This window comes from Brienomyrus brachyistius, chromosome 3 (genome assembly GCF_023856365.1).
Source record: "Brienomyrus brachyistius isolate T26 chromosome 3, BBRACH_0.4, whole genome shotgun sequence".
Classification (NCBI taxonomy): domain Eukaryota; kingdom Metazoa; phylum Chordata; class Actinopteri; order Osteoglossiformes; family Mormyridae; genus Brienomyrus; species Brienomyrus brachyistius.
In genome coordinates, this window is record NC_064535.1 from 3,463,386 (window position 1) to 3,476,285 (window position 12,900).

A 12,900-nucleotide genomic window follows, 5' to 3' on the forward strand; every position below is an offset into this window, starting at 1 on the left:
TAAATGTAAACAACATGCTTCCCCTCAAGGGGGGGCTATTTTAGAATGCCACAATTTCCTTTGAACGGATTACGCCTGAATTTCTCCTCAATCTCAACGCCTAGATTCTGGACAGTGTTAGGATGCCGCTGGACATTTACAGGACAGTAAGGAGCCACTGAGTCTACATCAGACACACAAGAGCAACCCACAGGTCAAGCTGCATTACGAGAGTGACAGTAGGAGGATCCACAAAACTAGTGTTGACTGTCTAATGGGAATGAAACCAGTACACTGCCAGTATCACACTCGCCTTATTCCATCTGACCGGCTGGCCAGCGGACTCAATGCTTTGCACAAATAAGCAGGACAAAAGGCCACAAACGAAGGAGAGCAAGAGGAGCCCAGCGGCCATACCTTTGACCTCCAGCGAGGAGGAGTGGGAGTTATTATTGCTATAGCTACTGGTGGTCCTGCTACTATGGAGGCTGGTGGGTCTGGAAGCTGGATGGGGATAAGAGGAAGGGCACACATGAGCAAATGGGGGGGGGGGGCAGCAGATGGCCCAAGCTGGGGGTGGGGGTGTCACCATGCAAAATGCTTGCCCACAAACCAAGAAACCGGGGGTCTTACGGGAAGCCGGGGAGCCCAGGCCCTTCCATGGACTGCGGGGGGGCAGAGGGAAAACTGGGGCGTCGGGTGAGGAGGGTGGTTAGTGACAGTGACGGAGGGGGGCACACATGGGGTGAGGTGGGGTACAGATGCACATGAGCGGGTGACTTACAGCAGATGTGACAGGGGATTCTGCACACTGCAGATGGAGAGAGTGCCTCAGCATTGCTCACGTCCTGCAGCCCTGGCGGGTCAGACAGTGCCGCTTGTGAGAAACCCCGCCTATCTAGCACAGGGCCAGGTGGCGGGCGGCCATATTTATACACAGGCTACAATCCTCTGAATGAGGGAACCCTTAAGTGTAACAGCACAGCACTGTTCGCCGATCCATTTTGCCCGTCGGGTTCCAGGACGTGAGAAATGGTTAAGAGGGGCAGATGTTTGTAGAGAGATGCAGATTAACAGGAAGCTGAAATGCCTTTTAAATGGAGGGATGCCACAGTGTACATGTTCCCACAGGGGGGACGGAATTCTCTGGAAGGCCATGGACCATGCGTCTCTTACCTTGACTCCTCAAGCCATTGGCGTCCTCCGGGGAAGCTGGAGCCACGTCCTCACAGGAAGCGTTGTCTGGGAAACACAGACGTGGCACTAGATTACAGACTACGGTGCGAACACCATGTGTGTCCATGAGCAGGCTATCACATCAGCCCGGGGGGGAGGGGGGGGGGCAGGAGCCAGGCACAGCCAAAGGAACATACCAGAAAGCCAAAGTGCACTCACATCTAAATAATTTCCAGCCACCTATTTCATGAAGCGCTTCACTTTCAGGCTTATCTGTACCACTCTAAACGCACCTACAGAAGGGCATCCTCTTAATGTCCTTTAGAGAGACAGACTGTCTGGATGATCCATGAATGAAAGCTGCATCTACACTCTAAATGACCAGGAAAAGTGTACAGATGAGCTCAGCTTCGGAAGCAGCTCGCCGTCACAGCAGGGCGAGCAGGCAGAAAGCATGCGTTTTTAATGCTGACTCACACACACTCATCCTCAAAGCAGTAAAAGCCTGTTTTTGGATGGCATCAGACTTACAGCCTTTCTGAGAATGGTTTACTTAACAGAGCTGGGGGATGGAGGGCTGGATCGCCTGGCTCTACCTTTGGCTTTGAGCCTCTGCTTGGACCTGTGCCCGGCAGGCAGGCTGAGCGTGGCGTAGTTGATGGCCGTGGTGGAGTAGGCCATGGATCCCAGCTCCTTCCGGCGCTGCCTGCTGGCTGCCTCCTCAGGCCCGTCCAGATTCTCAGAGCTACCGGCCCACGGGCCCCCCGCCAGGGCCATGGATTGCAACAGGTCGTTCATGGCTGGGATGGAAATGCAAAGAAATCAGCATGGATCGGTGACTTCCATTATGCCTGCTGCTCTTCTGGGGGGGCAGCCCCCAAAAACTGGGCCCAACTGGGCCGAGTCTCTGGGGAACGGGCCGCTGAAACGGCCCCTCCCTCTTACCCACAGACGGCCGGGGCCTCTAAGGTGTCAAGAGGGTCCATGTTATCATGACATGCATTGAACTGAAATGGGTCTGAGACTAGGACAGTAAACAAGAGTGTGAGGGACAGAGATGGGAGAGATGGAGAGAGAGGCTAAAAGTTTAAAAGCCCCGTCAGAGCTGAAACATGACAGCGCCCCCCTGCTGTGTCAGTATAGCAAAGCCATGCCTAAAGGGAGTCCACAATAAACGTGGCTACAAATATAAAATGGGTGGAGGTGCTGCTTAGCTCATACCACGGGCAGCCACAGGGCTTGGGTGGAGGTGGGGGTCATGGGCAGTGCAGGCTACACATCCAGGAACATCTCCACACCCAGGTATAGGAGAAGGGAACAGCATTCTTCACTACAACCAAAGCTTCAGCCAAGCGTTCAGCCAGGGCTAAAATCGCACTCCGAAGAGTGCGATCAGTCCCATCGCAGCCCAGTCTAATGGTGCCGCGGCTGAACGATGGCCCTTTATGGCAAAAGCTCCCAGTAACCCATCACACGCTGGTTACCATCCCAAGCTGAAACCGGCAGCACACAAGCACATTCTACTCGGGGGTGGGGGTTTGGCTGACTGGTCTCTGTTTCATCCATAAGCCAGCGAGAGAGAGAGAGAGAGAGGAGAGAGAGAGAGACGCCAGACATTCGCATAGTGCACAATCCACCAAGCCAGACCCGTGCCGTTAACAATGAGGGACGAGGGGTCAGGAGAGATGTTGGTAGGGGGGAAATAAAAAGACAACACAAGGAAAAATCGCTAAATAAAATGTAATAATCAGGAGAACAGGAGGCAGGTGCAGCTAGACTATTGGAGGTCTTACACATGGACCGGCGATAGACGGCCTTCACTTTGTCTTTCTCCTTCGGTCTGTTCCGCATAAAGGGCAACCGTTTCAGTGCAGTCACTTAGAGTCATAGCAGGTGGTGAGAGTACAGACAGACCAGGGGAGATGGAGATAAAGAGGGGGGGGGAGAGAACAGATGGACGTTAACAATGCAGAGAACCTAGGGTGGGCGAGGGGAATTCACCAGCAGGTCGACCCCGGAGCGGGCGGGCGCGCACACGCATGCACACGTGACACGCACATACGCTCAAGAAGCAAGCGCACGTCAACATGCCTGTAAATACACACACCTGTACTCAATACACCATTACACGCCGTAAAATGCCTGCGTGAACACGCTGGGGCCTTGACCCCCACCCCCCAACCCCCCTCCGACACACACGTGGTATGGCCGTGTGGAGGGGGTGTGTGCTTCGGGTGGAACAGCAGACACAGCACAGGACGCACGGCACAGGACGCACGGCATGTACACTATGTACTGTGACACTATTAAACGGTGCAATTGGCTTGGGGGGGGGGGGGGGCTCCACTGTGTTCAGGGTGAAACAGCCCTAGGCTGTCGAAAAGGCAGGATCCAGCTCCCCGAAACAATTGTCTTGCCTGGAGCTTGATATAAACTAGTCTAGTAATATTATGATTAAATGCAACCCATTGAAAATGGCTCGCTGATACGATCCTAACAGCTACTATTACACTCCCTGCCATGCATGCAGTGGCCTGTAGCTAGCTGGGAGCAGTTACTCACGTAATTATAAGTATAAATATTCAATGGTTTAATTACACTGCTGCTGCTAAAAATGCTCTATACAGGTAGGGGACTGATAAAAATAAATCAGAGAAAAAATAAACTGAAGCGCAGTCTGTTTGAGGTACTGAGATCATGTGAAAGGTGTTGAGGACACAGAGCCCTTAGAGAGGCAGAAACTTGCTGGAGGTTCTGCTGGCCGGGGCAGGCATTGCACCTTTTAATGCAGACAGGACACAGAGGGTGGATGAGGCGCGGCTCGATAGCATGGCGACTGGCCGGGGCCTGGGGCCCCCCCACGCCTGCGGACCCCTTTAGCATACCATTTGAGGGACACTGCAAATGGATGATCTGCCCTCTCTTCCCTTCCAGATGGAGTGAGGAGAAACAAGCACAGACAGTGTTAGGTCTACGAGAGCGAGACACTTTATACGGCAGACGAGTCACCAGCGGCGCACTCACTCAGACTGCCTGGTCTGCATCTGTCTGCCACCTGCCACTGTGGGGGCCACGTTTGCCCGTCATTTAGAGAGAATACGGGAGTGGGACGGGCGGTGTGCAAGACAGTCCTCCAACCCACTTTCCCAGCAAGAATCTGGCGTACTCACTGGTGCTCCTCTTGTGTGACAGGGTGTCGTCGAGGGAGCCCATGGAGGAGCTGTCCTGGCTGTCCGGGCCCAAGGGGCCTGGGAAGCCCTCGCCAGAATCCGAGCGCGTGGGAGTCAGCGTCAGCGAGCGGATGCGCTCTCGGTTCTTGGGCTTGATGAGCTTTTTCATCTTTAGGGTGATCCAGTTGCCACGCCTGGATGGATGGAGAGGAACAGGCTGAGTGACACGACCCCCCCCCAGGTCACACATGACACGGTGCCAACAGTGGAGGTTTGCTCGCACATCCTCTCCGCATGCCCAGCACAGAAAACACCCGCTACAGAGGGTCCTGGAAAATGACCCAACATGAACAGGGACTGGTCAGCTGCTCACAGAACTTGTGAGCCCATCTGTTCTACTTTCCATAAGCAAAATAAGCATCCACACCATGATCTCAGCATAACAGACATGCACAAATACACAAGAGATCAGGCCATCAACAAAGCAGAGGATACACACTGAGGTTTCTGTAGGATACGAGACGATGCCTCACTATCAAAGGCTCACCCACTGGGCATCAGCATGGGCTGGAGGACATACCTCCTAGGTGGTGAGGGATCATAGAACTTGTACTGGTCCATGATCTTCTCTTCCAACTTTTCCTTCTGCCTCCTCAGCTCATTCAGTTTGTCTCTGGAAGGGCCAAGGTACTGATGTTAGCAACGTGAAGAACAAGGCTAACAGCACCGGGACTATAGCTGGAATTCTTACATGTACTGCCTCTGTTCCACATGGAAAAGGTCCTTGCTCTCCATGGTCTGCTCCAGCAAGGTCCGGTTCTGCAGCATCAGTGTCTGAATCTGGTCCAGCAAGTGCCGGTTCTCCTCCTCCAGGTTTCCCTTAAGCTGACTGAGCAGCTATATAGGTACAGTACACGTTCAGCACCTTGCCTTAACATGTGGTCATCAAAACTCCAAGGCAAGGATCAGCTACAGAAGGCACGGCTCTTATATACTAGTAGGACAGGAGAGTTCAGGCAGGTGTGAAGCCCTTAGCACAGCCCATGTACCTCACACTGGTTGGTGAGCTTGGTAGAAGTGATGTCCAGCTGCTGGTACTGCTCCTTCAGCTTGGAGAACTCGGCCTCGAGTCTGGTCTGCTCCAGTTTGGCGTTGTTCAGCTGGCTCTTCAGGGTTCTGTGATCCACCTGCAGCCCTTCATTCTCCTTCAGCAGCTGCAGGTATGTCTGGTTTAACCTGGTAATGGGGGCATAGAGATGCCATTCGGACAATGACGAGGGCGCTAGTATTTTCATGTCCTCTAAACACGACCCCACATTAAAAGGGGCACCCCTCCCCCCCCAAAACCTACAAACTTTGGTTGCTCTGATATATCACGCCAGCCAATAACAGGGCAGGGGTGGGGCTGACATACCTCTCGTTGTCCTCCCTCAATTTGTGGTACTCTGCCACGGTGGCTTCGTGGCTCTTGTTCTCAGACAGCATCTTCTCCTGCTCTGCCTTCAGAACCTTCTCCAGCTCCTCCAACTGAGTCTTCTGCTTCAGCAGCTGGTTGTACCTGGTATGCACAAGCAGATATGGTTACAAACCCTGGGAGAACACAGTGAACATATTTCATGGACTTCATGAGCACTGTGGCAGATGAAGCCATCACTGATATATCTATAGACTAAGATGAGTGCAGAGAAAGCACAGGGCAGGGCGGTCTGCCAAGCATGGAGACCCACCGGTCCTCCAGCTCGCGGTGCTCCAGCTCCAGGGTCTTGTGTGCCGCCTTGAGGCCGCCGTGCTTGCCGATGAGAGCCTCGTACTCGGCAGCCTGGCGCTCATGCAGCGCAGCCAGCTTCTCGTGGTCACGCAGCAGCAGCTCGTAGGTGGCGCGCTGGTCCTCACGCTCCCGTAGTGCCCCTTCCTTCTCGCCCTCCGTGCTGGACAGTTGGCTCTGCAGCTGGGCATTCTGGGCCGTCAGACAGGCGCTCTGAGAGCTCAGGGTGGAGTTCTCCACCTGCAAGAGAAAGGAAGGCCTCAGTGTGACCGTAAGCAAGGAGCCAACAGAGTGACTAATACGTAAAAATCATAAAAATATATGTATACCTGCAACAGAAATGAAAAGGGGGCTGTCATTTCAAGGTGTCAGTAATATATTATATTGTCATTATTAACATTCATATCTTCAATATCGTGAATATCGTGATACAGCCTAAACACTTGTTTTCTCGCATAACAGACAGTAATAATGCACTATGTTTAAATGAATTCCATCAATGTCTGAGTGAATTGCTGTTGGTGATTTATCATATAAATTATAAAAATTCAAAACCATCTGTCACATTTCTGTTTTCTACATATGAATTTTAGAATATTGCGATAAGTTATCAATATTGCGAAAATCTCTGAAAATACTGTGATATTTTAGGGCATATCACCCAGCCCTAGTGTCAACATGAGGAACCTCCCGGACGCACACTGCACAGCTTACCTGCAGTTTGGCGTTCTGGGTCTGCAGCGTAGTGTTGTTCTCCTGCAGCGAGGCGGTCTGCCTCTGCAGGGACACAATCTGTGCCTGCAGGTTGCTGCTCTGAGTCTCTAGCTGCTTCAGCTGCGTGCGCAGTGCCTGCTTCTCTGCCTGCAGGGTGGCGTTCTGCCGGAGGTGAATGGGTGACAGAGGGCATCAGAGAGGCCTTCAGAGGTTTGAGACGGCATGCCACCCATGCTGAGCTGCGATAAGGGCCACACTTACGTTCCTCTCCACCTCGATCAGCCGGTCCTTCACCTTCAGCAGCTCCCTCGTCGCCTCGTGGCTTTCCTTCTCCCACTTGCTCACCGCCTGCAACTCCTCCTCCCCGGCCCTAGGTGGCGAGCTCTGTACCATGCGCTCCTCCTCCTCTCTCTGACGGAGGGCCTCGTAGTTCTTCTTCACCTGCAGTGGAGATCTTTGGTCAGCCTCGACCAGTGACCCTCCCATCAGCCTCAAACCTCTGCCATGCCCACCAGAACAAGTATATTACTATAATTAAGACAAGAGCAGATGCAAGCTGGTGAGGAATTTGCAGTCTCATCTCGGCAGCAAATGCTGTGGACTGCTTCACTACTGTCCTGACAGCCATTTATTTACATTTACTTAGCATATACTTATATCCAAAGCGACATACAAGTGGGAAAGCAAGGTAGGCCAGTCTCTGCAGCAATTAGGGGTTAAGTGCCTTGGTCAGGGGCCCAATGGTCACTTTGCCAACCACGGAATTTGACCTGGTGACCTTCCAATCACAGGCACAGCATCTGAAACCGCCGCGCTACACGAAACCCAGCCTTAGTGCCACTCCTTTTGATGCTGCCTAGGAAAAAGATGATTAAATGTCTGTATATGTAAATAGAATGCTAGGACACTGGCGTCAGACTCACAGTCTTCAGCTCCTGCCGCAGCTGCTGGTTGAGGTTGGACGACTCCTGCAGCCGGGCCTCCAGGGCGGCGATTTTCTCCTCTTTGATCTCCAGAGACTTTTTCAGCGTGGACTCCAGCTTGGACTCCAGCAGCTTGTACCTGCTGTGAAGAATAGAGATGGGGACACGGCTGAAGGGCTGCATGGAAGAGGGCAGCAGACTGTTCCGCCTGCCTCCACCGCGCTCTCAGAACTTTTCCAGGTAGCTTTATGCCCCACTGGGCATGGAACACTGATGATTCAGGAAATCTTCCAGGAGTTTTTCCAAAACTAGATTAGAAGTTTTTTGTTCCCTTGTCATATGGTTAGCAAACAAATAACCCATCAGGCATTCTTTGAACATAATTTTGCTGTGATATTCTACAGCCGGTTACGTAAGGATTAAATCTCATGTGCCTCCTGAAAGAGTGGAAGCGCCTCAGGCAGATAAGAGGTCATAAGTATATCACTAATTGCTGTAAGCCAGTGATTAAACAGCTGCTTTGGCAGGGGACATGATCTCTTTATTGCCCAAGCAAGTACAAAAGCCAGGCTCTGATAGTTGGGCTAGACAGGACTTTGGCTGCGTGTGTCTACGTGTAATACCTGTCATCTGAACTCTGCTCATCCTGGAGAAGCCTCTCCTTGTTCAAGCCGATCTTCTCCAGCTCATTGGTCAGCTTCTCCAGATCATTGTTCATTTGTTGAGTCTTCAGTTTTTCACTGACCAGTTCCTGTATATTGAAATGGCACACCAACATACCACTGTCACATTTATGATCAAAAATGGGTTTGGAAACACCACGAGTCATTGACATACATCAGTATTTAGCAGTAATTATCACATTTAGCATGTCAAAGTGTAGCATTCCCTCCTCCAACACAGTTCATTTTTGTCTATGGCAGGGGTGTCAAACTCCAGTCCTGGAGGGCCAGAGCCCTTCGCATGTTTAGGTTTCCCCTCATTTAACACACCTGATTCAACTCATTGCACCTCCTTGTGTTAATTAACACACAGCTCTTGAGCTGAATCATTTGTGGTGGAACAGGGAAAGTAAGCTACACAGGGCTCCGGCCCCCCAGGACTGGAGTTCAACATCCCTGGTCTATGGAGACTCCAGATCAACAGCAATCATCATCAGTAAGCCATGTCATTACCTCCCGTAAGGTCATCAGAGTCTTTTTGTCTATGGTGGCCTGTTTGACCAGTTCTTTGTTCTCCTTCTCCAGGTCTTTAACCCTGGTGCAGGAGTCCTTGAAGAAGATCATCTCTTTGCTGAGTGAACGGTTTTCCTTCTCTAGATGGGCAATGCGGAGGTTATCCTCGTCCATCTTGGAGTCTCGGATTTCAGCTTGCTGCCGCAAACGCTTGTTCTCTTTCTCCAGTTGCTTTTTGTCCTTCTCCAATTGTGACGTTTCCTGTTCCAGCACCTTGTTTTCCCTCTCAAGCTGCTCTAGCCGTTTGCTGGAGATCTTCAGCTCCTCCAGGTTCTTCTGCAGGCTCTGGTTCTCCGTCTCCAGATCCTGCAACTCCCCCTCCAGTTGCTGGATCTTGCGGCTGCTGTTTTCCAGCGCCTTCTGCAGCCGTTGGTTCTCGGTGTCCAGGCCCTGGCAGCTTACCTCCAGCCGCTCTGTCTTCTTGGAGGAGGCTCGCAGCAGCTCGAGGCTGCGTTTCAGCTGGCTTCGTTCATTCTCCAGCTCCTGGTTCTCCAGCTCCAGCTGAGCCAGCCTGGTGCCGACAGATCGAAGGGCTTCATTGGCACGTCGCAGCTCAAGGTTCTCCTCGTCGAGCTGGGAGTTTTCCTTCTCGAGAGCTTCCAGCTGCAGGGCCGTGTTCCTCAGGCTGTCCAGCTTCTTCTTCAGCTGTCGGCCCTCAGCCTCCAGCTGTGCGTTCTCACACTCCAGGGCCTCCACCTTCTCGCAGGTGATCCCCAGGGTGGCCACACGCTTCTGCAGGCCCTCATTCTCCCGTGCCAGTCGTAGTGTCTCCAGCTCCAGCTCCTCTGCCCTCTCGCCCTTCTCCTTGTAGAGCTCCAGGTCCTTGCGCAGCTGCTTACGCTCAAACTCCATCTTGCTAAGCTTGCCGCTGGTCTCTTTGATGGACTCATGGAGAACCCGGTTCTCAGTCTCCACGTCTCGGACCCGTGCCTCGGCGCTGATCTGGGACCGCTGCCGTAGGGAGGCGATGGTACTGCTCAGATGCTCGTTCTCCTGCTCCAGTACTTTCATCTGTAATATGGGGAGATTGTGGTATAAGAATTTGCTAAATGCCATGGGAAATGACACCCTGCCAGGGCTGAAATCTAACACCATTATTTCTCAAAAATTCCCCTGCCATTACATTTCATTAAGATGCTGTGACATGAGTCATTAATTCGGCAGCAGAATATATGCTCTCAGTACAGAGCGATAAAAATAAACACATGGAGCTGTATGATTCTTCTTCATTACAGCTATATGGCTATTTAATAGCAGCTGATTTAATAATGGCTGCAGCATTAAATGGATGCACCTGGAATTTATTTCCAAAAACTGCAGCAACTCTCCTAGTATTTAACTACCGGCACCACTTTTTGGTAGCCAAGATGCATCGATTTCTCTTTGAAGGAGGAACTGCAGCACAGAAACACTGTCAAAGGTAGGCAGTTATGCAGTTAATGCCTTATGACAGGATGACCAAAACCCCCGCCTCTGGCAATTCCAGAAGGGACCCAGAAATGTTCCTGTGTTATTTAAAAAGTGACAAAGCCATGCAAACCATCTGCAGTCAAGTGCCCCGGTGGGTGGCTCTGATATCGGTGGACTGGCCCCAGGCCCCGTAGAGTGGCCTACCTGTCTGTCAGAGTTCTCCCTCAAAGTGTCTAGAGTCTTCTCCAGCTGGGCCTTCTCCTTCATCAGGTCCCCACTCAGGCTCTCTGCACCTTGCAGGCTCTGCCTTTCTGAGAGCAACTCACTTTCCAACTGCTCCAGCTGCACCGGGGGGGGGGGGCGGACCATTTAACCATTTAATGACCACACCCCCATGCTACAGAATAACCCAGTTAATGACCTCATTCTGAATATCTTCAATAACATGGTCCATAAAATTCATCAAGGCATGACCATATATCCTAAGCTATAATTCAGATACAAAGAGCTACCATAACAGGCTGTGCTCATTTTTAATGCTTGTTTTATTACCATCTTTAGTGGAATACAATGCACACGATACAACAGTCAGCTGATAAAGCTTTAATAAAGCATTCATTATTAACATGATGCACCACTCATGATATGCCTTCCAACATGACTGTGCTGGATAGGAAGTGACATGCATTCAGGCCAAGTACGGACGACGGTGGGGAGCCTGACTTCCGTTTATTCTGCAGCAGCTCCGGTCATGCATGGGTTATCCAGGCAGACAGCTGGAGCCAGGCTCCACAGATTCAGTCTGCCTGCATCAATTAACACTCATTTCTCTCCAGCTGATTAACGACGGCTGTGGAGGAGGAAGTTCGGCATCATTTGCAAATGAGTGGTTCAGTCATTAAGTGTCCTGCAATGGTAATCGGAGGCTGCCTGAAAGGATCCAATTTAATGTTGCAGCTGTTCCCGTGTGTGTGTGTGCGCGATGTGCCAGATAAGTATTATTAGAGCAAATAGGTTGAGTCACCAAAGTCTTTGTAAGCGGCTTTGCATGCAACCAGCCAATTGTGCGACATCTGGCAAAAAGCTCAGCTAATTTGAGTGAAACGCAAATTGATCTCAAAGCTGATGGAATGTATAGAGTCGGCCGTAAAGTCCTCGATGTGAAACCTGAGGATTTAGTCTCCCTTTAGTTAGCAGGCAAGACGTTTTATGGCTTTTGTTCACCGAAAGCTTAGTATTAATTTGAGGACTGAAAGAAGTCTCCCATATGCAGGAAGAACTGCCTTGGAAAAAAAATTCTCAAAAAAAACCTTGAGCATGTTTCTGGCTGTTTGACTTCTAATGTTTCCCAATCGGATCCTTGGGACCCACAGTCAGTCCATGGTTTTGCTCCTGTGGGTCCCTGAGGACCCGAGTGGGAAACACTGTGTTAGTTCATCTAGTTTTTCCACCACAAACGCAGCAGCACTAACCCAGGCCTTCATGTGCCTTCTCACCTTCTGGGTCAGTCTCTGGTTTTCAACCCGGACACTAAGCAAGCCCGGCCTGCCCTCCTTGGCTGGGCCCACTGCCGCCCTCAGTTCCTCCACCGTTTTCAGCAGGGCCTGATTCTCTTTCTCCAGCTTCAGAAGCCGGCTGGATGTCAGCTCATTCACCTCGTGGCCCAGGGACTTCTGTGGCACTACGAGGCAAGAGCAACGACATTCCACTGAGTGCTGCAGGCCTGGGCCATCTTCCAGTCAGACACGGGCCAAACAAACATGAACACGATCATAACGCAATATTTATGGAATCAACCACCGAATGAGTGTGGCCTCAAAATAGAAACCTATTATGCCCTCTGATGAATCTGTGTAAACACTCTGTTGTGCAAGATGGCTACTTAGGAAAAGTTAGCTGCAGGTGGCCTAACATTAGTCTGAAAAAAATGTAGGTTATTAATTACTTTAATCAATCAAGCATAATTAAAATGTACCAATCTGCCTGCTTACCCTCACAGTGGTCTGGTGTCTTGGAAAGCTGCTCCAGCTCCCAGCCCAAGTGCAAGGACTCCTCCATGCTCTGCTTTTGGGCCATCTCCAGGTTCAAGTTCTCCTCCAAAAGCTCCTCAATGCGCTTCCTGTCCATGTCCCGGTCCTAAGGGTACATGCACACTCTAAAATGGATTTTTGCTCCACAAAGCCCTCACAAGCCCCATACCACAACCGAGGATGCCACCACAGATCAGCAGCACGAGATCTCCAGGCTGCTTCTACAACGGAGACCCCACCTCCCAGAGAGACTCACCATTTCCATATCATGGATTTTTGCCTTGAGCTGCAGGTTCTCCTTCTCCAGCTCGTGCAGCTTGTCGGAGCGTGCCCACGACCCCTCCAGCTGCTCCTCCAACATACTCTTGGTCTCCAGCAGTACCTGGTTGTCCTCCTTCAATTCCTGCAAATCCAGAGGCCACACATTCATACACAGCCCGTTTTTCCCCTCCCTGTACTTTTAAAATTATGGGAGGTTAAGTGAGCAGTTTCCATGAC

General features: G+C 51.3%; 1 protein-coding gene across 6 annotated transcripts in view; it reads right to left on the reverse strand.

Annotated features, from left to right (window-relative positions):
• Nucleotides 1-12,900, reverse strand: part of LOC125738933 (girdin-like) — a 50,149-nt gene that overhangs the window by 6,135 nt on the left and 31,114 nt on the right. Inside the window, exons 11-31 of one of the 6 annotated variants that reach the window (XM_049008471.1) lie at nucleotides 12,659-12,805; nucleotides 12,364-12,508; nucleotides 11,869-12,053; nucleotides 10,577-10,714; nucleotides 8,903-9,973; nucleotides 8,351-8,478; nucleotides 7,728-7,869; nucleotides 7,066-7,245; nucleotides 6,805-6,966; nucleotides 6,053-6,330; nucleotides 5,740-5,883; nucleotides 5,375-5,561; nucleotides 5,077-5,222; nucleotides 4,906-4,998; nucleotides 4,326-4,519; nucleotides 4,041-4,082; nucleotides 2,949-3,032; nucleotides 1,752-1,955; nucleotides 1,156-1,221; nucleotides 764-835; nucleotides 397-483 (exon numbers count right to left, since the gene is read on the reverse strand). In XM_049008471.1, coding sequence (XP_048864428.1) covers nucleotides 397-483; nucleotides 764-835; nucleotides 1,156-1,221; nucleotides 1,752-1,955; nucleotides 2,949-3,032; nucleotides 4,041-4,082; nucleotides 4,326-4,519; nucleotides 4,906-4,998; nucleotides 5,077-5,222; nucleotides 5,375-5,561; nucleotides 5,740-5,883; nucleotides 6,053-6,330; nucleotides 6,805-6,966; nucleotides 7,066-7,245; nucleotides 7,728-7,869; nucleotides 8,351-8,478; nucleotides 8,903-9,973; nucleotides 10,577-10,714; nucleotides 11,869-12,053; nucleotides 12,364-12,508; nucleotides 12,659-12,805 — 3,895 coding nt within the window. The remainder of the gene's footprint in view (nucleotides 1-396; nucleotides 484-763; nucleotides 836-1,155; nucleotides 1,222-1,751; nucleotides 1,956-2,948; nucleotides 3,033-4,040; nucleotides 4,083-4,325; nucleotides 4,520-4,905; nucleotides 4,999-5,076; nucleotides 5,223-5,374; nucleotides 5,562-5,739; nucleotides 5,884-6,052; nucleotides 6,331-6,804; nucleotides 6,967-7,065; nucleotides 7,246-7,727; nucleotides 7,870-8,350; nucleotides 8,479-8,902; nucleotides 9,974-10,576; nucleotides 10,715-11,868; nucleotides 12,054-12,363; nucleotides 12,509-12,658; nucleotides 12,806-12,900) is intronic. The other 5 variants (XM_049008473.1, XM_049008474.1, XM_049008472.1 and 2 more) reach the window with 5 other exon arrangements.